The following is a 21,480-nucleotide window of genomic DNA, read 5'->3' as shown; positions in this document are numbered from 1 at the left end:
GAATCACCTCCACTTGCATAAGCGAACTCACCCTGCCACAAACACGCGCATGGCTCTCTCCACCTACCCTATCCCACCCAGTCTCCCTGCATGTCTGCCTCTAACCTGTTCGGTCGGAGTAGACGTACCCAAGTGCCCGGCTTTTATTCACCTGCAATAGGAACAGCCGCTCTTGTATCCCTACACTCGTTTTGGGGTTCTAGAACTTCTTTTTCCTAATCAGTCTTTGACCGAGAGACAAAGGGGGAAAAATATTGGAAAATAGTGACATGGGGAGGAAGCAGAGATGAAAATAACCTGCAATGGTGAGATAGAGATGCGCAGTGGTGGGTGGGAAGTGGGGGATAAAGGGGTGTAAGGTGGACAGTAGCGTAGTCAGTGTGTCCTGGGTCCTAGTGCAAGGAAGGAAATGGGCCCCCTGGATGTTGTCAGAGTTATAAGTTACAGCAGTAATCAGGCTTCACTGGGCCCCTCAGGCCTCTGGGCCCCGGTGCGCTGCTCCAGCGCCTCCAATGGAAGCCACGCCCCTGTAGGTGGAGTCAAGTCTACGCAGCCTTGTTATTGGTGCCCATGGCATTGGACAGCCCCAGCGGCGGCTATGAAGAACATCTTTCAGCTCCTGCTCAAATTAATCAGTCGTTTGTTGGATTATACACTTCCACACTCACCTTTTGAACAAGCCTTTTCTTAGACAGTGATAAACGCCGAGAATAAGTAATGTCCTATTATTAAAAACATTAAAAAATACAATGTACTGTAAGTCTCTTCATTGACCTCCAAGCCTTTGAAAAGGGGCAAAGCTGCAGAACAGTTTAAATAGGTATTATCTTTTATACAGGCATATAAAGGAATGCCACAGAGCAGCTCATGCAAAGGAATGTAATGTCCAATTATTTTAGCGCTAATTGCAAATTCTTTTCTTGATGAAAATGCTCTGTAACTGTAATTATAAAAATTATGGCCACCTAAAATTATATGAAGGTGTTTGCTCCTACTGTTAATCAAACCTCAGTGTTCTGCAGAGTGCTGTTTTTCAACAAGGGTCAATTGAGGTGAGATTTGTATTTGTGATTCAAAAAAATTAGCATAGTGTTGTGTTTCTTCAAATGCCCAGCTGTGGTATTGCATCAGGTTACATACATGTACTACTCAGACTTGTAGACGGCTATTGTTTCCCATTCTGGCAGCTGGGCCTGTTATTCATGATGAGACTTCATGATAGCCTCCACTGCAAGGTGGCGCTAGATTCCAACTCTCCCTGGTAAAGTTAAACACTTTCTGCCAAAAATAGAATGAGTTTCACCTTGTTGAATCATAGCTAGAGTGGGACCCCATACTTCTTTTTTTTGTTCTTTTCTTGTTTCTCTGCCTGGTATTGGATCTCTGCTCTCAGTTCTCTAGCACCAGAACACCTTTTCTATATTTGAGCACTTTATAAAACCTCTTAACATAACATGACATTTGGTGCCCTCAAAAACATTTGACACCGGTTCTCCCTATGAATTAACAAATCGCCATGACCCTTAACACTTTCTGCCCAGATTTTGACCACCAACAGGTTGGCTTATCCTGGCCGGTTTATGTCTTGACAGCATTGATTCTGTAATTCCACAAAATATCACACCCCTGTAGGAGTCTGACATCACCTCCACCACCCCCACGTAGGTGGAGGAGAGGGACCTCAACAGCACGGGCGGATGGTTGAAAAATGTTGTTGTTTATTATATGTGAACCGATAATCTCACTTTTTATTGTGAGGTTTTTCCTCCAGGTGGTCCTTGCGGTGGGTCTAAGCCACATGTCATTTTAGGATGTACTAGATTTCAGAGACCTAGTGGGAGAACACACTATGGCAGACAATGTTCCTCTAAGACATTCAAACGATGGTTAACAATGAAATATATTATTATGGGACTAGTTAGCTATTGTGTGTATTCCAAAGTCTTAAACTAAAATGCATGCCTATCTATACACCAGTCATAACTTGTCTTCCAATCATTCTATTGAGGTAGAGGCAGGGAAGAATTTTAGGTCAAATAAAGGACAAAGGCTGATTTAACATCACATTTTGCCAGCAAAGCACCCCGCCACAGGTATTTACCAACTGAACGGCCGTGTCAACGGATGCATAGTGTACTTTGCTGCACACTTCAGGAATTAAATCTTTGACCGACAAGCCTAGGAGAGTGATGGATCAAACAGAACTCCTTCTTGGGGACCACCTCAATCAGGGAAAAACTCAAATTCTCCATGGGGCAAATCAGAAAATTGCCCTTCCATCCTCCCCTCCCTCACCTCCTTCATCAAATTTGCTCTATACCGACTACTCTTGACCCTTCGCCGACTTCAAATTGAAAACCTAGCTAACAACAAGTCCCACTCTGCTTCTGAACCAAACAACTCGAGCCAGTGTCGCAGCCTCTCCACCCTAACTGGCGTACGTTCCCTTGCCCAAGGGATTCTGTCTACCTCTGCCTATCCCACGATTGCTGACAACTGACCACTGACCCCCCTTGCTAACTGAACCCACACTGTGTGAGCATGTGCTTACCTCCACACTGTCTAGCTGCTCCTATTCTGCCCGCCACCCAAAAACCACCAATGTGGTCGCCGCCCACCTGTACCAATGATCATGCGGGACAGTGGACCGGCCGGAAAACAAGGGCTCTTTAAAGATGTCATATCTACATGCTGGACTCTGCTAGTCTATTCTGTTTGTATATTTGTTCAGACAGCGGCCCCACCCATCGGGTGATCTAGCAGCCATATGCGTGTAGAGACGGAGGGGCAGTGGTGGCTCCTTCGCTAGGGCGGAGGAGCGTTGCCCTACTGCTGCTGTGCAGCAGTAAAAGAAAGGAAGAATAAAATGATAATGCAATGTTATCATCATTTTATTCTTCCGTGCTGCGGCAGCATGAGGGCGGGGCTGCTCTGCTGACTGAGCAGGGGAGGAGTGGTGGGCACACTAAAGTGCGCGTGATGCTTTGACCAGCCCTCTCGGGCCGGCCAAACCGTCATGCACACTCCAGCATGTTCTCCATGCAGGCTGCATTACAGCCTGCATGGAGAACATGCACAGGCCCCCAGTCCCCGTCTGAGCGCCGAACCATGGTGCTCAGACCAATCACAGCACTGAATTGCAGCGTTGTGATTGGTTTAGAGGAGCCAATCACGATGTTGCATTGCAGCATTGTGATTGGCTCAGGGGAGCATGGCTGCTCCCTGTTCTGTGAAGGAGACACGACGTGGGACAGACCGGCGAGAAGGTAAGTGAATTTTTCATTTCTTTTTACAATTATACCTCCTTATCCCCTCGCCCCCACGCCTCACCACCCCAGATCCGTGCTGCCCGCCACTGCTGAGCGGGGCTGCTAAAGAAAGTGCAATTAGACCTCAGGCTAGCCGGCAGGCAGCTGTTTAGACTAAGGCAGGGTGGCAGTGCACAGATTACGCCCTGCACTCTGACTGCTTTTGGAGTATCTCATGACCATCCCCACAGTTACGGGGAACTCTGTATGCATGACTAATGCATTATAGGGTTGTGATGCAGACAGCAGCACTAAAATGTCTATCTAACCCCTGATTGCGTTCTACTTGGCAGGACTGTTTGTGATTGCATTTCAAATAAAGTCAATTTTAATTTTAAAAAGCAGATCATTTTTCTTAAAGGAATCCTGGAGGCATTTAAAAAGAAAATTCTTGCTTAATTTGTGTGTTTCCTAGTAGACAGTGTTCTGTGCACCACTGCTTACCCCTCAACAAACTTTTTTTTAGTTTTCACAAGGAGGAAGGGGATCCCCCTTCCTGTTTGTGAATAGGTTACCACCTCCTTTGAGGTACCGGTAAAGTTTTAATGTTTTGTGATCAGATTTTGGCAGCAAAACATTGATATATTCATTAATGAATCACTACTTGGAAGTCGCACTCTAAGTATGCCCCTTCCAAATAGCATTTTGTTATGTGTTTCTAAACCCCATTGTGCAATTTGGTAGTGTGTTACAAAATCAGAAAATGCATTTAATACATCACAAAAAGCCATTTTGCGATTGTAAACCCTGTGAGTTTGCAAATTGCAGGCATGCGACCTCCAAAAAACTTGGTATGTTGGGCCCAATATTCTTTACTTTTAGTGCAGTGATAGCACTGAATTGGCATGGTGACCATCTAGCTCAGGGATACTCAGTACGGCCCGGGGGCTGCATGCGGCCCTCCTGACCTTTAATTGCACCCCCCTGGTGAACAGCAGCACTGGGCTCCTGTTCACTTGACAGAGCAGGAACATTCAGAAACCTGTGAAACAAACAGGCATACTTTATTTATACGTTTACTAAAGTAACGGTAAAGAAGAAAAGAAGGTGTCCTATACAAGTTATTTTTAGGAACACCTTTAGTTTTAAAGACACCTTGCACTAAACATGTAAAAACATGATGCACTCTCTGCAAACTTCAAAAAAAATTTTTTATTAACATGGACAAGCGTTTTACCTTAGTGGATCAGATTATATCACTGCATTGAGAGGCATTTATTAGTAGTGATAGTTTTCAAACATTATCGTGGAAACATTCATGCCACCCCTATTCTGAAAACAATGCCATCAGTAAACCAAAAGGCAAGTCCTTTGTCAGGTGCACCTTGTGTGTAGCCCTGGTTGTTATATAATTGGAACAATATTGTAGTATATTAAATAAAACACAAGAGAAGGTTTTGTATAGCACACATCCTGAACTCATATATTTTAAGGGCCTCTCACATGTGGTAATGAGGAAGTAGGAGGGAAAGTGAAATTAACCAATTGCCTAAGATCACACAATTTCATCAAGTGGGAAAGCCAGGTTTTCTGGTTTCACATTTTGCAATTCAGCCACAAGATGATCTCTTCCCCTCTCATGATTTACGTGAGAAGTTAATGCTTTGATTTTAATTCTTTGTGCATGAGACTAGAGCGTTGAAGGCAGACGCAAGTCATGTGAAGGCTCGGTTTGTTGTCCACACCATGCATCTGCTTTGCGTCCCCCTACGCCCATCTTTCATCACCCGACTCTCGCATTGCTGACATTGGCGCGGCTCTCGGGCTTGCCACAGACCGTCCTTTGCGCCCCCCGTAGGAATGTTTGCCACTACCCGTGATCTAGCAAAAACCACCGTTTTCTGTTTTGTGCCTCAAAATGGTGGGAATAATGTAGTACCTGCTTGCATTTTATGTCCCTGTGTGTGCAAAGTCAGGATGTTGTGCAAAAGTTTTCCTGCTTTTAACTAGCAACTTTTTTTTGAGGCAGGCTGCATTTGCAAAGTCCCAAATTGTAATTTGTATGGGCCTAGAAATGAGAACCTGATTGAACTGGGGTGCAGCACACTGCAAACTTCACATTTACTAAATGGTGGGGGATGGGACAACTAAAAAGTTCCTTGTTTGTAGTACTAAACATCTTGTAACAGCCCTGTCCCTATGTGCTTTCAAGTCGTTGTTTATACTGCTTGAGTAGATATGAATGAGTGAAGATAATAAATAAATAAAATAGAAAAAGTTACCAGTGATCACAGCATTTTCACTGAACACTCTTTTGCTTGCTAAAGATGCCACCGCATTGGTCTTGGTGTGAGTAGCTAGCTGCACAATGCTGACTTGTTGTCTTATAAGAGCCTAGAGGCAAAACATTTGAAATAATTTGTTCTACTTAATACTTTTTAACATGATTATTTTGTAACTCTTTTAGGAAGGATTTCACACTTTAATTATCACTGTCTGGAACTGATGTTGTAACTGACTGGCACACCAAAAATAGTCTTGGTGTTTTCTTATCAAGTCAAATCTGTTGCCTTATCAAGTGAAATCCACAACATGATGAAATAAATCTTGTGCAGGAAGTGACCGCGCTCTGTTCATGTTAGCTGGTTATGATATACGCTCACTACATCAATTGGATTTCATCAGTGACCAGTAAATCTACTAAGATACATAGTGCAATTCAACAAAGCGTAAGGATTAATTCAACTATAATTCAAATATTAAAACAACTAGGCTTTTTAATTACATTACAATTAAATAAACAATAGGTGGGTTGGCCCCCCTGAGATCTATGAGTGTTTTTGAAGGATTATTTACTTTAAATGATATTCGTACAAGATTAAACGTTAAGGTTATACTAAGAAATAAAATAATAATTGTAATAATATTGAATTAACTATGGCATTTAAATGAAATGAAGGTTAGTGGTGTTATTTGGCTATGGATGACTAATGTAATATAGTTAATTAATGTAAAGTATTTAAGGGATAGAGTTTTAGTTAGTTTTCTGGTTAGGTGAAGAACGTAAAATAAAATATTAAGAACAACATGAATTTTCTAATTATTTGGTCTAGTATTAGGATTAAGATAAAGGCTACATGATAATATATTGACAATTAATATTAATTCAAGGGTTCATATAAGGTCAACTAATAAAATAAAGTGAGAGGTATGAGGGTCAAGTTGATATAGACTCGGGTATAATATGGGAGACACTATCTCCCCTTTTATCATTGGACTAGTTGAATTTGTTTTGTGGAATATGGTGGGAGAATATGTACATCATCCAATCACAGTTTGCGTTTGATTTGACCAATGAATTTCGAAGGTTGCTTTAACTAATCTCTGGTCCAGGAGTATGAAAGATATTGAGATATTTGAGCCCTGACGATGTTTAAATGTTTGTTTGAGTGAAACACGTTGGCTGGATGCCCATTTAAATTATGTTGGAATTTTATGAATATGAAATAAAGGAAGATTAAAAAATATTTTTTAAATACAACTGACAATTTGTGGACTCAAAAAGATTAGGTATAAGGTCGGTGATGATGGCAGTAACTGGGTAAAACAATTTACTGAAAATGGGTTAAAATTACAGCTAAGGAAAAAAGTTAATAATACAAAGAACTGAAAATAAAAATGGCAGATAGATGTAGGATTCATGTAGTGGGGCCAGGGTAGATGTAAAATACATTCTAAACTTGTCTTAGAGATGTAGTGCCATTGATCTAGATGTCTGCTGATATACTTGAAGTAGGTGTTGTAACATACAGCCACTTGTTGCAAAACGTCTTCTTACCCCGTGTCTGCTTTTTTCCACAGTGGGAACGGTTCTGGTTCTTGATGCTCTTGCTCACCTTTCTAATGACCTTGGTCTGGTTCTATTTCTGGTGGGAAGTCCAGAACGACTACAATGAATTCAACTGGTGAGTGACTGTCAACTATATGTACTACAGTGTATTTCTTTTCTAGGTGTCTGCCAACATTTCTAAGAAGGTGGAAAGAGAAAATAAGACCACCAAAACGCTGCATCAACAATTTGAGTTATAATTTGGATGAGTTTTATTATTGAATATTCGTTTTTTTTATTATTTGCTTGTGAATCCCTTGGGCTGGTGTTTAGGATTACCTGAAAAAGTGACCTAAATTGACATGAAATGGCTGTATTTTGATATTTAGACATCCGCTAGGGATTTTTTAACATGTGAAAGGACCAAACGTTCTTCTTTTTATTCCAGTCTAATCTAGTACTGTATATACACTTTTAAAATTTGGAATACGGACAAATGTGTAATAAATTTGACTTTTTTGCATAATATAGGGATTGGTGTTTAGTGAAAATATATATATGTCAACGGGTGGAAAAGGTTTACTTTCTTAATAGAAGTTTGAATTAATGGTATGAGTCAGTAAATGTGGTTCAAGGAAATGGAGTTTTCACATTAGTGAGTTCTTAGGGGAATGTCCTGAGGCAACTGATGTTGTTCTTTAAAGTGCGTATTCTGTTAGGTCACACCCATTCTGGTATTTCTCTGTGGTACTATATGTGTTTGCCAAGGCGATGGCATACGCCAATGATCTTGACCTATAGATGCATGTACTGAAGGATAGTTGAGACATAGACAGCACGGAGAAGGGAAGAGCATAATGCGTTGCAGCTCACTGAGCTCATACATTTTTGTTTAGTCGAAATTCACTTTATTAACACCAAGTACTGTAAGGCGCCAGACTGTATTCAAAAAGTCCCAAGGAGATCAAGTTGCTAATAATTTACTGAGGTAGTATATACATGAAATATATTTTCTCTCTTTCTCAGTTACTACTCTCTTTTTGGAATAAGGTGTGCATTGGTAATTTCTGGTATAAAGGAAATTAACTGCCAATACAGGAAGTTAATCCTAGATACACTAAACCAGTTTGGCAGAACATGTATGTTTTGCTTCTCCATCTAGAAACATCCAAGATATATCTGATCTGTGAAATAGACACCACAAAAAAATAGTTGATTCAGTAACACTGTAACACAGTAACACAGTTGTGTCTGAAATTGATAAACTAAACAACATGGTATGCGCAAATTGGGAGAATCTGATGGTATGCTCAAAATGGGAGAATCTGATGGTATGCTCAAAATGGGAGAATCTGAGCATACAGTCAAAATTAAACATGAAGACGTCCTCTTTCTCTAGGAATTAGGAAGAGCACCAAAGAGACAATTTGACCAAAATACATTGTTTTCTTTTAATGCATTATACTTTACGAATGTAATGTGCGAAGGAGATACCGTAGACAATGCAGTGCTCAGTTACAAGTGAAACATCACCAAACAAAACAGTGAGTGAAGCCAATTTTAGCCAGTTGTATTAGCCTAAATATATACAGGTAGCACAAGAATTACATGGCGGCAGAACCATGTTCATCCATGAAAATAAGTACAAAAATATATTAGGAAGTCAATTGTTTCATGTTTACATTTTACTTGGTAAAAATCTGTTAGGACATCAACATGACTTCAAGACCATTTACAGGATTTAAGTTAGTTGTAAGAATGATACAAAGGTGTGAATGAACATGCAATATTCAGATCCACCATTGGAACATTGTTGTCCAGTTATGAAGACTTAAAAAAGGAACTTGCAAAATTGGGCCACAAATGACCTTAATCTAAAACATCAAGAATTTACATTGGTATTTCATCATATCCTGCATCATATGTCGAATTACATACTGTTAGTGAGTGATTTATCAATGACACCCAGTGCTTAATTTGTTAAAGAAAGAGCTCCGGTGCCCAAAGCTCCGCTCTAAAGCCCACGACCAGTTTATGTAAATGTCAGCACGCGAAGTACCAAGTCTGTTACTCTTAAATCCACTACCAGACACTCCCTGCCCCTTTATCTAACTCTAACAGGTTCTTGCTTTCTCACTTGTGAAGGTTTTGCTGTCTTCCTCTTCTTCCGTCTGTGTGTTTTTTTTTTTCCTCTTTTGCGCTTTGTAAATATCTAATGCATAAAAAATAACTGCTGACCCCAAAAATAAGTGCGGTGGCCTTCACCTGCAATCACTGGCTCAAGCACTGAGGACAACAGGCCTGCACAAACAGAGAATTTTTAAAAATGAGGAAGACGATGTGCTGTACTGAAGATGCAAAAAAGAAAAATAGATGGTTTATTTGTAAATGTACTTGAATTTTGCTTCTGGTGGTACCAATTTTTTTGCAAGGGTGTATGTTAAATCTGTACCCCCAAATGGTGCTTTTATAGTGGTCACTAGAAGGGCTCCCACAAGTCAGGCCAAACGAGAGGAAGCGTCCATTCCTCTCCTACTCACTTTTTCAAACTTAAGCATGAACCAAGGGCAGCATGAGTAATAGATGGCAGACATGCCGCATCTGAACGAGGCCAAAGGAAGCATCAGCGTACACTGTATGTCAAAGGTTGGATTTAACACTCCATGTAAAAATATTTAACAATGACAAAAATTGACTCATTAATACTCAATTTTCTTTTTTTTTTGGTCAAACTCTGAAAAGCAAACATACCATTGAGAACAAAAATATGATCAGCATTACTATGGTGGTAAACCGGGGAAAAGAATTAAGGGAGAAGAAAACCTATATGGAAAGCATTACACAGAAGCTTACTGGAAAATTAACCAAAATATTTAAGTGAAGATTATACTGTGCAATTCCTCCATTCCACCAAGTCCATTAGATAGTAAGTCTAGTCTTTCCATCCTTATGCATTCTCTCTTATTTAAGAGTGGCGCGGCATCTCCTCCTCTTGGCAGCCTCTGTATCACCTGAATCACTTGCCAGATTAGATCACCGTCCTTCTGTTGTGCCTCAGTGTAGTCGGCAACCACTTGGGCATTCAGGGTCCTGAAGCGAATCCTGTTGCGGTGTTGGGAAATCTTCACTTGCACCCTTTGGGTGGTTTGGTCTAGATAGACTAGTTAACAAGGACGCCAAACATTTTATAGGACATTATCACTGTTGTAGTTTGAATGAAAACATTAGACTTGGGGCCTGATTGCGATCTTGGCGGGCGGGTTAATCCATCACAACGGTGACGGATATCCCGTCCGCTGAAATATAAATCCCATTATATTATATGGGATTTATATTTCGGTGGATCGGATATCTATTACCGTTGTGATGGAGTAACCGGCCCGCCAACATTTAAATCAGGCCCTTAGATCCGTGATTGGGTGATTTGGTTTTAAAGGAAAAAGCACAGGTAACAGTTGCCACACTTGAAATGTCCTAACACCTGGGTGAGTCCTTGTTGTGCACTGATAGAATTAATGGTTGTTGGAGAGTGATTGACTCGTATAAAATAATCACCTATATTTCAGTTGTGTTTAAATTAAAAAATGTACCATGGGAATATTGGCATCTCTAGCCAGCAAAACATGCCAATATTGTTTCATACTTTTTCTAACTTTTTTAGGGATTAGACTAACAGTGGACACACAGTTTATCTGTGTATTATTCAGGTTTTGGGATGAATAATACCATGCCCTTTTATCGCATGCCCTTTGAGTCATTTTGGATAACCCCTATCAGTAAGATCAGTAAGTTTGATTCCCAGAATTTCAACTTTTCTTCTAAAAAAAGAAAAACATGAGGAAATGTACAGTTTCTACGGATTGTGGGGAACTGACCATACTGAATAGTACCCAAGGAGAAAATTCCACTTACGTGGTTGTATAATCTACTTGATAGTTTCCAATCATTAACTTTAATGATAAGATCAAGGTTGTTTGTCATATCTCGATTGACTTAGTGTGTAGAAAAACAAATCATCAATGGGTTGGTTTGGCCAAATCAGAATCGAGTCTCATGGTTGTCTCGTACCTGACCAGATGACAACCGCATTATCGCTGTGGCATAGTCTGCATCAAATCTCAGGGTGGAAAGGATTAGTGTGTGGGAATAGGAATTGTTTTTCAGAATTATCTACATAGAGTTCTGGTTACTTTGGGACAAAAGAAGCTCCCATGGCAATCCCTTTTATTTGTAAACAGAAGCATTTTGGGAAAATTAAATAGTTCTCACTGAAAGCTACATTGGTCACTTTCACAAGTTTGAACGAAGTATGGTCGTGGTGGGGTTTCCAGGGATATCACTTAGAGTTTCTGTCTGAGGGATATAGGTGTACAATTACGCCATATAGCCAGTGTTACCAAAAATGCAGTATTAAGATTAAAAGGTAAATGTTAAAGTTTACTGTTAAATGGCCATTGTCCCTCACAAAGGATCTGTTTTTAGGAGCAAAAGTTTTGATAAATAAAATGGGCTGATTTACAAAGTGGTTCCGAGATGAAACATCATCCCTGAAAAGATGTGATTTTTGGAGGAATATAAGCAGTAGTTGTACAAAGACAATTTGTTATCGAGAACTAAAATTCTTTTTCACTAAGATAGCCTTCTTTTAGGCCTCTATATTATTTTTAAGATGTCTGTCCTGGTAGCATTAAGAAGATCACCAGATAGTCTTTTGGGATGCAGATGATTGCTCAGTGCTCCAGAGAGTTCATTTTTGCAGTGATCAGCTGATCGAGCAAACCAATAAATGTGGTGACATTGAAATCTTCGAATTTCAATGGCGCATCACCTATTGGTTACTGCCGCTTTGGTTTTTAGATTGGTAAGGGCTTGACAATCTTCCATACTCAAATTTTACGTGATACAGTGATTCTTGCCTTCAAGGCCTTTCAAAGCTGTTGGAGGTAGTTTTTGAAAAGTAGAAAATTCATTTAAAAGTGAAATGAGAAACAATATTGAATTCTAAAATCCCTTGAAAATATATTTTGGCTGTGATACAGTGCAAGGGTGCTGGGACAGAATTGTGCCTTACTGGTGGAGTTTTGGGGAATTCCATCTACCCACTGTAAAGTTACTAAATATTTTACTTTCTTACCAAGCCGATAACGTCACTACACTTAAACCTAATGGCTGTGTAGGCAGACCAGCGCACATTCGCTTCTGTTACGTGGCCAAACCTTTTCTCGTGTGAGTATCACACACGTTAAACGAGTGACTCGTAAAACAAGCCAGGCCTACTGTTGTTTGCATAGTGACTTTATTTCACTTAAGAAGCACAAATTGAATGTGTCTCCCGAATCTGAGCTTTCAGCTTCGACCTCACCGTGTGAATCTTTTAAAGCTCCTTCCTCCAGCTTTTATTTTTACTGTCACCATGATGGTTTTTGGCTAGCACAACATTAAACATGAAGCCTGCTCTCCAGTTTATCAAAGAATAACTTACTTTATTAAATATAGTATACGGTCCTACTTCTCTGGTTGATGGTAGCAACCATTTCTGGGAAATAATAAGTGGTTTACATAAAGTGTGGTGACACTGCTAGTTATCTGATGAGCTTATGATTGTATATACTTTTTATGAGTTGTAAAGTGTTTCGAACCAATCCAACCAGCTGTCAGCCAATATACCAAGTGCTATCTGGATCTTTGATAATAATCATGTGCAGATGAAACTCCTGTCAAAGCTGAGAGTACTGCACATGTGTTAACGATGCCCTGGAACACCCCTTCACCAGGGTAAAGTATAGGAGGAATCATTTGTCCTCACAGGATGGAGGCCAGTGGGGCCCTCTGCCCTGTCTTCCTTGAGGGATCTCGTTTAAGTGTAGGCCTCCTTGGAACAGAGGGATAGAGAATAAACAACCTACCCACATTTTGATGTATCTGCCCTCTAGGAAACATGGATAAGCGCATGTGAGATGTTTGTGACCCAAGCTCAACTTTCTCTAGATTTTGGTGATCTCACTTTGTCATAACTGGAAAAAGGACAATAGTTAGAAAATGCACGTATATAGTACACACTTTTATATCTGTAAATAGCAGATGCAATCTAGGTTCTGTAAGGGTAATGTTGGCTCACCTTTGGTAATTTGGATTTGGAAGCAACACAATCCTCAGAGAAAACATTTGTTGCGCTGTGCGTGGCAAATTGAATAGCCAGCAATCCAGTTAAACATATAAAGAACCTGACAGAGGCAGTTCCTGCATTGGGGTGGAAGGGTGTTGACCCACTGGTTTAATGTGCCACCCACCTAGGCATATATAAAACATGTTTGGGGGTCTTCATATCGCGGCAGAGCTGGGCTGCAGTTGTATTTTTAAATGCCATCATGAAGAGGGCGCGTGGCTATCGCCATGGAAAGCTACAGCACTCTGAAGTTAAAGTGCACATGACAGACTGACCCGCCACTGGGCTCGGCTAGCCTGACATGCGTACTTCTCAATCAAAACCCACTCTCCGCTCAGGCCTTGTGATTGGGTTCAGTAAAAGCAGCTCTCCATGTCTTCACTGGGGCACTGTGTTTGTTGACTTGCCTATCCATTCCCACCACAGCTCTTATGCTGTATAACATAATAAACCTCATAAGAGCTGCGCCGGGATTGGCTCTTGAGTTTAGCAAAAAGCAACCCCAAACAATCACAGTGGATTCAGACAGGGCGGGTAGAGCATGCGACATGGTCAGTTATGGTGCTGCTTTATTTTAATGCACACAACTATTGACTGTGTTTTTTTTTATCTTCTTCCCGGGCTTCCTTCCTGGTAGTGTTCGGGAGGATATGGACTGGTAAAGTCTGTGCAGGCAGCTTAAAATGGCCCTCACACTCAAAGTGCAAACATTTAATTGAAAATTATAATGAGGTGAGGTGCCTTTTATGAAGCCTCCTGTTCTTCTGGAGACAAGCCTGTAAAATAATAAGGGAATGTAGTGTCATGGTGAGAGCTGCTGACTTTGGAGCGGGGAAACTAGGTTTTGGTCTCGGTGTTGGCTGAACATTCTGTGATTCTTGGCAAATCATTTAATCTCCCTGTACCTAAAAAAACAAAATGAACGTGACCTTGTAACTGGTGCTCATGTAAAGCGCTCCAATTCCTTTGGGTTAAGTTGCGCTTTATAAAAACAAAAAACAAAAAAATATATATAACTGTAAGTTGCCAATTGTGTCCAAGTTGACAAATGTTCCTTTTACCTGATACAATTGTCTTCAAAGTGAGGCATTGTATTTCAGACTATAAGCACTGTTACCCCTCCATAGCACAATAAAAACAACGGGAGAGAGTTCAAAGGGAACGGGAGAGAGTTTAAATGGCATTTTCTGATTACTTCATGCTTCACTGTTGTCTCCTAATTGTTTCCTGAAACGGGCATATATTAATTATCTGAGTTAGGAATAATCGCATTTCGAAGTACACCATCAAATAGGTCATATCAAAGAGGCGTGCCGGGGAAATTGTTCAGTGAAAAATGTGGACATGGGTTGCTGCTAGAAATGTGCATGGCAAGGAAAGCTATCATAATGTGCTGTGTATTTTCACAATTAGATGGACCACAGATAGTTGAATCACAAAGAACCTTAGACAATGCCAAATATATGTTTCTTTTACTTTGCAGCAGTGTGTGTGTACGTGCGTGTGTACGCGTGTGTTTGTGTGTGTGTGTTTGTGTACACTTCGCTTGCCTCCCTTCCTTCTGTTTCTTTGAGGTGAGACTGCAGACAAGTCAGGCCCCTGCTGCCGCATTATCAATTAAGCGCACAGTGCCAAGCTGTTATGCAATAAATGTACAAGTGAAAGGACACTGTTTGTGTGCATGTTGTGTGCAAGTTGTAACTGGGTAAATTTTGACAAAGTAATTACAATTTGCCTTCCCACTCCTTCAGAGTTCTGTTTTGGGATTACGGCAATGTAAAGCCCATCTGCATACATTTGCCAGTTTAGTGAATGTGAAGACAATGTCCTTTAGCCTGGTACCTCTTTGGATCAGTTTGTGTCACTCGCTTTGCTCACTCGATGACAGTCGAAGAGGACTTTTACACTCACCACTTTCAAATGCCACCAGCCACCACTGGAACCTCAAGCTCCACATCAAATTTAAATAAGGAGAAAACACATTTGATACGAATAATGAGATGACATTTAAAAGAAAGGACTAGATGTTAAAAGTTAGTTAAAAAGTTGGCTATTGCAAACAGCTGCAAATAGACACTGTTTTGAAAGTCAGTTGAAAATGTAATTATGGAAAAAAAATTCCAAGTGTCCTCCAGAGGTCTGACTGAACCAAGGCAGACCAAGTGATTGACCTATAATTTCACAGAGCCTGTTTGAAGTGGGTGGTTGGGTACAATCAAGACTTCTACCTTTGAACACAAAACATCTTTTAAAGTTAGAAAAACTCAGACAGGACCAACTTTAAGATTGTATTTGAGCAGGACGTCGAGGGTTATTCTCTGCAAATATCAGATATTTGGTGGTAAACCCTCCAGGAAGGACAAGGAGACAGTCGGGTGAACCAGAGAGTACTTGCTTCTAGTGTTGGTGCCTGGTGAAGATATGCTAGAGAAAGAGGTACAGTGAGAAGAAGCCTGAGGCTGTGGACCTCCCTGGAGATTTGGAACTTGTGTACCACAAAACAACACTTTTGAGACAAATTATCTTTTCAGCAGGTTTTTGGTACTGTCTTCTTCATTACTGTCCTCGGTAATCAGTTTTCTTGCAATAATAGTTGTATGAACTTCTGTTCTATTAGTGTACGTGTTTCAGTCTCCTCATGCAGTGCACAAGTTAAGTGGGATCCTGTGAACTGTTTAGACAACAGCCTTTGGTTTTTAATTTTCTCAAACTTTGAATCCTGCAGACTTTTCCAAAATATTTTCCTCCCGCCGACAGGCAGGTGATCTAGGTTCAGGTCTAAATCTTCCTTTGAACCAGTTCCTGGAGGTTGGTAAATGCTCTTTGGAGAGTCCTCTGGCGGTCGGCAGGGCTTCTTCACAGCAGGCAAGCTCGTCTTTTGGTTTATCATCACAAGATATCCCCCATACTGTCACAAACATCCCATACTCTCTACTGCCTATACTTTTATTTTAGAATGATGCGCTTCCTGCAAACCCTTTGCAGAAAAATCTGACAGAAAGGAATTACCTAAATGCATGGGCGAGCCTTCCTCTACGGTCTAGCTCCAATGTTTGGCAATTCATCCCAGTCCACTTAAAATACATTCCTTCTTCTGCTCACACTCATTGTGCATTATCTCCCTGAGAGGATCCATAGAGTCTGTAGTGCGCTCATTCCTTAAATGACTTTTGTGATTTTAAGCTATTCAGAGGCACAGGGTAGGGTAGCAGGCCAAGGCCATGTGCTCAGACCTAGTTCCTGTCATTGTGTGAGGTCCCTTTTCTCAATACCCTATTAAATCACTTAAGCTAGTCAAGACTCACATTTGTTATATCTCAAAGCTACTAACATAAAATAGATAGTTAAAATCTGACCTCAACATATTGTGGACATGTCCGTCCCTACAATTATCCTGGTGAGGTGTCACACGCCTTCTATCCGCCTGCACTGTCCGCCCATTGCAGCATACATGGGAGACTTGTCTCCTAGGCCTTTACCATAGAAGCAAGAAGCAGAGGGTCACGTTCCCGCTTTCCTGACCTAGGATTCCTAAAGGCCTAGCGACTCATCTCCCGTCTCTGGAAATCCCATGAACCCCCAACTCCTGAGGCCTGGATGCAATCCCTTACAGCTTGGACCCAGGCGGAGAATGTTACCCTACACCCCGAGGACTGCTTAGGGCTCCACAAATACCCGATAGCGACCAATTGGGACGCCATCCTGACTGATCTGCAGGCGACTGCTCCTGTTTTTCCTGCTGCATCACCCATAGATGGGGTGGCGGCATCAGACACATAATACAGGGCTCCCCTGTACGCCATGCGTGAGATGCACAACACTCTTCCCGCATTCTGCTTTCCATGCTTTCCCTTCGTTACCTCGTTTAAACATATGGTGTATTCATATGTCCCACCACTCAGGGGTGACCGCATTTGTGGGAAGGGTGGGGAGATTTTGGGCTTTTTTTTTGCTTGTTATCGTTTGTTTGAAAGACTGTTTATGTCCAGATACGTTTGTGGCCCCCCTTTTTAGAACTGCTGTGTCTGAGCCCCATCATTCCTCCTAAGCATGGAACTATATCCCGTAAACATTATATGATCTGATGTAAGATCCTTACCCGCACAGTTATGGTTACCTAAGGTGCAATACTTGATGTTACCCGTGCCCCCACGTTTGTGGATTGGTATATTATAATTTTAATAGTATTGTCTCCTATACCTGGTACATCTTGCTAATCTATAATTAAAGCATCAACCTCAAATCCGGGGAACCGGGTTCGAGTCTCGGCAATGACGCTGAACATCCTGTGATTCTGGGTAAATCACGTAATCTCCCCGTGCCTAACGAAAACGAACGTGTCCTGTTGTAACGCAACTGGTGCTGTGTAAAGCGCTCTGATACCCGATTCTGGGTCAAGTTCGCGCTATATAAAACTCTGTCTAAAAATAAAAAAAAAGCATAGAGTACCTATAAACAGATTCAAACAAAAAATAGATAGCCAAGCGTGGAGACCTGGATGGTTGGTAGTGACCTGAACCAGGGAAGAGTTGACAAGCGAGAACAAAGCAACATATAATATCTCTACAGACCCTTAAGAGATGGTATGACATATAATAAATGGTAGAGGTAAATCAAGAGAGAAGGAGGGGGCGCTAGTAGGTATAGAATCGAAACCACTTTGTCTCAAGGTAACTCCAGCACTTCTTCTAAGTGAATGCTCACCTCAGACTTCCGTCAATCGGTTAGGTGTCTGCGATCCGGCGCATCAGTGCTACATGGCTACACATATCTTCAGCCCCCTCGTCATAAGTGGCTGCCAAATAGAAGACAGTATTGTAATGCTCAAATCTAGGAATTTAAAGTTGGCTGCTCTGAAATCTAGTGGATTTTCCCTATCTGCCCACCATCCTTACTTAAATGCCTCCTTCACCACAGTCAAGAGACCCTGGAAAGGCAGGATTTACTTTTAGAAAGAGATGGCACGAGGGAAGCAAAGGATAAAAAAAACCTCTTATTTTGGTTAATAGACTTGGGATTCAGTTCCTTTCTGCATCCAAATTTTATTTGTTTCACTGACATTCTATGACAACTGGCAGAGTATTCTCTGTGCAGCTGTCATATGCTGACAGCATACAGGCCCTCCCTGAAGACATCACATTCAGCCCCGAACCAGCTACATATCCACAGTGCAGCAAAAATAAAAGCTCCAGAGCTTGTTCCCCATCAGCATGCGTCAGATCAGTCCTAGCAGATCACCCACGTCATGAAGGTATTGAAATATTTGTCCTTAGACCATGCTAGAATCTTAAATAGGCAATTTCTTCTCGCGCGGAGCTCAGCATATATACCGCGTACCAGAAACCGCTTGTTGCAAAGTTGTGTGCACCATTTATCAGACTGGGCCTCTGTCATTGCAGACTATTATCCTGTGCAGCGTTGAAAGGAAGTCTCTGATCATTTCTATAGTAGATTGCAAATTCAAGCTATGGTTTCTGGGAAGCTAGTCAAGAGCAAATGTTTTGCATTCAGGCAGAGACACAATGAATACATGCATTTCAGCCTTCCAGGAGAAATAGGATCTATTCATAGTAGCAATAATTTGTTTTATAGAAAGCACGGAAAACAACTATTTTGCCATCTTAAAAAACTGTAAACAGGAGCGATTACTATTCCCAAATTGATAGTCCTCAAATTGCATCCCACTGAAAATGGTGGGCTTAGTTGGCTTTGCTAGAGTTTGATCTTGTATCTCACCACGGGTCCAAAATGCTCTTTGAGAGTACTTTTGACTGGTATTAAGTGAAAAGCACTTTGAGAGCGCCTTTTCTTGTGTTTTAAATAGTGAAAAGTAATTTAAGTTCATATCTGTTTAAAAGCAACATTGTGCTCGATTTTTAGTTTGATCTGAAAGATATGTTTAAGGGATTATGAAATATTCATAAAATAAGATGAAATAACCGTGAATAAACACACAGGCATTTGTTTACTTGTTCCTGGATACAAAATGTTGTTTGGATAACCCCTGCTTGGGTAGATTGGTTATATATAATTTAAGGAAGCCTAACCCAGCTGGCTGTTACAGGCCCAACCCCTTTCTACGTTAACGTTTTAAAGTGGCATTTTTAGTACTGTGACTTAAAATCAGACTCTACCATTAAAGAGAGTTTTAAATTACAATTCTTTAGACAGCAAACCAGACAATTCCACTTGCTCCCAATTGAAAGTTATCCTTTAATAAATTAAACAGAGTAACTCAATGTTATCTAATAGAAGATGTAGGACTTACTGTAGTGAAAAACTAATTTAGGTGTTTTTCACTACCAGGATATGTAAAACTTGAAAGCACATGTCCATCTATTCAAATACACTGCATCCTGCTCTCGGGGCTGTGTAGGGCCTACCCTAGGGGTGACATATATGTATTATTATTATTATTATTAGGAGCTTATAAAGCGCGCTTATACCCAAAGGTGTCCTGGCGCTGAGAAACTGATCATCCCTGGAGAGCGAGTGTCTAATCCCTAAACAACCAAGTCTTCAAGCCCTTTCTGAAAGAGAGAAGTTCCTCCATTTTTCTCATATGTGCTGGCAGACCGTTCCATGCAGTAGCAGCACCATATGAAAACAACTTTCCTCCCCAGCTGGCCTTTTTTATCCTAGGCACCACTACTAGATTGCCCTCCAAAGAGCGCAGTGCCCTCCACGGCACATACTGCTTAAAACAGGCCTTAAGAAACTCCGGGCCATTGCCTTTTAATGCCTTGAAGACTGTACACAAGGCCTTAAATTGGGAGCGTTTGTGAATTGGTAGCCAATGAAGTTTCCTCATTCCTTCTCGGATTGAGACATGTTTAGGAGTGCCTGTCAACAGTCTCGCTGCCGCGTTCTGCACCAACTGCAGTCTGTACAGGTGTTTCTTTTGCAAGTTAAGATACAGACTGTTGCAGTAGTCAAGACGCGAAAGGATGAGAGCCGACACAACTAGCCGGAGACCATCCGTGGGAAGCAATGTTTTAACTTTCCTCAGAATCCTGAGAATGTGGAAGCAGGATGAAACTACACCACTGACCTGATTTCCAAAGTCCAGTTTCTGGTCCATAATCACCCCCAGATTCCTGGCTTTAGGTGTGGGCACCGGTATCTTTCCCAGTACCTCGGGCCACATGGCTGGGGACCAGATGTTGGGATTATTTCCGAATATCATTACCTCGGTTTTTCCAGCATTAAGTTTAAGGCAATTTGCAGCCATCCAACTCGCTATACCTTGCAGACAGTCATGACACCTTGCTGTCAGATCAGCTTGGGACCCTCTTTGTACCGATAACACAATCTGCGTGTCATCAGCGTATGAGGTAAGTTGGAGTCCATAGGATCTAATCAAAGCTCCCAAGGGACTCACATATACGTTAAAGAGAGTGGGACTCAAAGATGAGCCTTGCGGGACCCCACAGGGAAGGACAAAAGGTTTAGATCTCTCTGCTCCCAATTCAACACTCTGGGATCTGTCGGCCATAAAAGACTTAAGGAGGTTCCAGGCAGTGCCTTCCACCCCGGCCAAAGCCAGTCGGTCCATCATAACACCATGATGGACCGTATCAAAGGCCGCCGACAGATCTAACAGAATGAGGATCGCCTCACCCTCTTGATCCTCTGCCACTCTGATTTCCTCAGTCGCCTTAACCAGGGCAAGTTCTGTGCTGTGGCCAGCACGAAACCCAAACTGTGTAGGATCAAGGGCCCTCGACCTTTCAAGGAAGGAGGTAAGTTGCTTGTTTAAGGCCTTCTCTAATAATTTTGCTGGTAGTGGGAGCCGCGAAATAGGCCTATAGCTATTCGGGTCACACTTATCTAAAGTGGGTTTTTTAATTAATGGTAAAATGGAAGCCGCCTTCCATCTCCTGGGGTAGCTGCCTGACTCTATGATAGAGTTAAACAGTGGAGTGAGTGTGTCGGCAATAACCTGTGGACAATTCTGAAGAACCGCCACCGGGCATGGGTCACTAGGGGCTCCAGAACGTGCCGTCACCAGTAAACCCCTAACCTCCTCTGCTTGTAGCGGGCTGAAGCCACTAAGTTTAACCTGCGTCTCTACTGACCCAGCCTTCGTACTCCAAACTGCCATTCCAACCTCTTTGTAGACTTCAGAAAAGGAGGAAAAAATTCCTGCTACCTTATTCTGAAAGAAAGTAGCCAGTGTTTCACAAAGGTCCGGACTAGTTGAGGAGATCGGTTCAGCTGGGATCGTGAGTTTAGTT

At 41.6% G+C, this 21,480-nt stretch overlaps 1 protein-coding gene across 2 annotated transcripts in view; it reads left to right on the top strand.

Moving 5' to 3' along the window:
- GDPD5 (glycerophosphodiester phosphodiesterase domain containing 5) overlaps positions 1-21,480 on the top strand; it is a 795,759-nt gene that overhangs the window by 523,786 nt on the left and 250,493 nt on the right. For both annotated transcript variants that reach the window (XM_085623289.1, XM_085623290.1), the window contains exon 3: positions 7,110-7,213. In XM_085623289.1, the coding sequence (XP_085479415.1) occupies positions 7,110-7,213 (104 nt within the window). The remainder of the gene's footprint in view (positions 1-7,109; positions 7,214-21,480) is intronic.

This window comes from Triturus cristatus, chromosome 8 (assembly GCF_964204655.1).
Source record: "Triturus cristatus chromosome 8, aTriCri1.1, whole genome shotgun sequence".
Lineage (NCBI taxonomy): Eukaryota > Metazoa > Chordata > Amphibia > Caudata > Salamandridae > Triturus > Triturus cristatus.
This window is presented reverse-complemented; position numbering and strand designations above follow the sequence as displayed.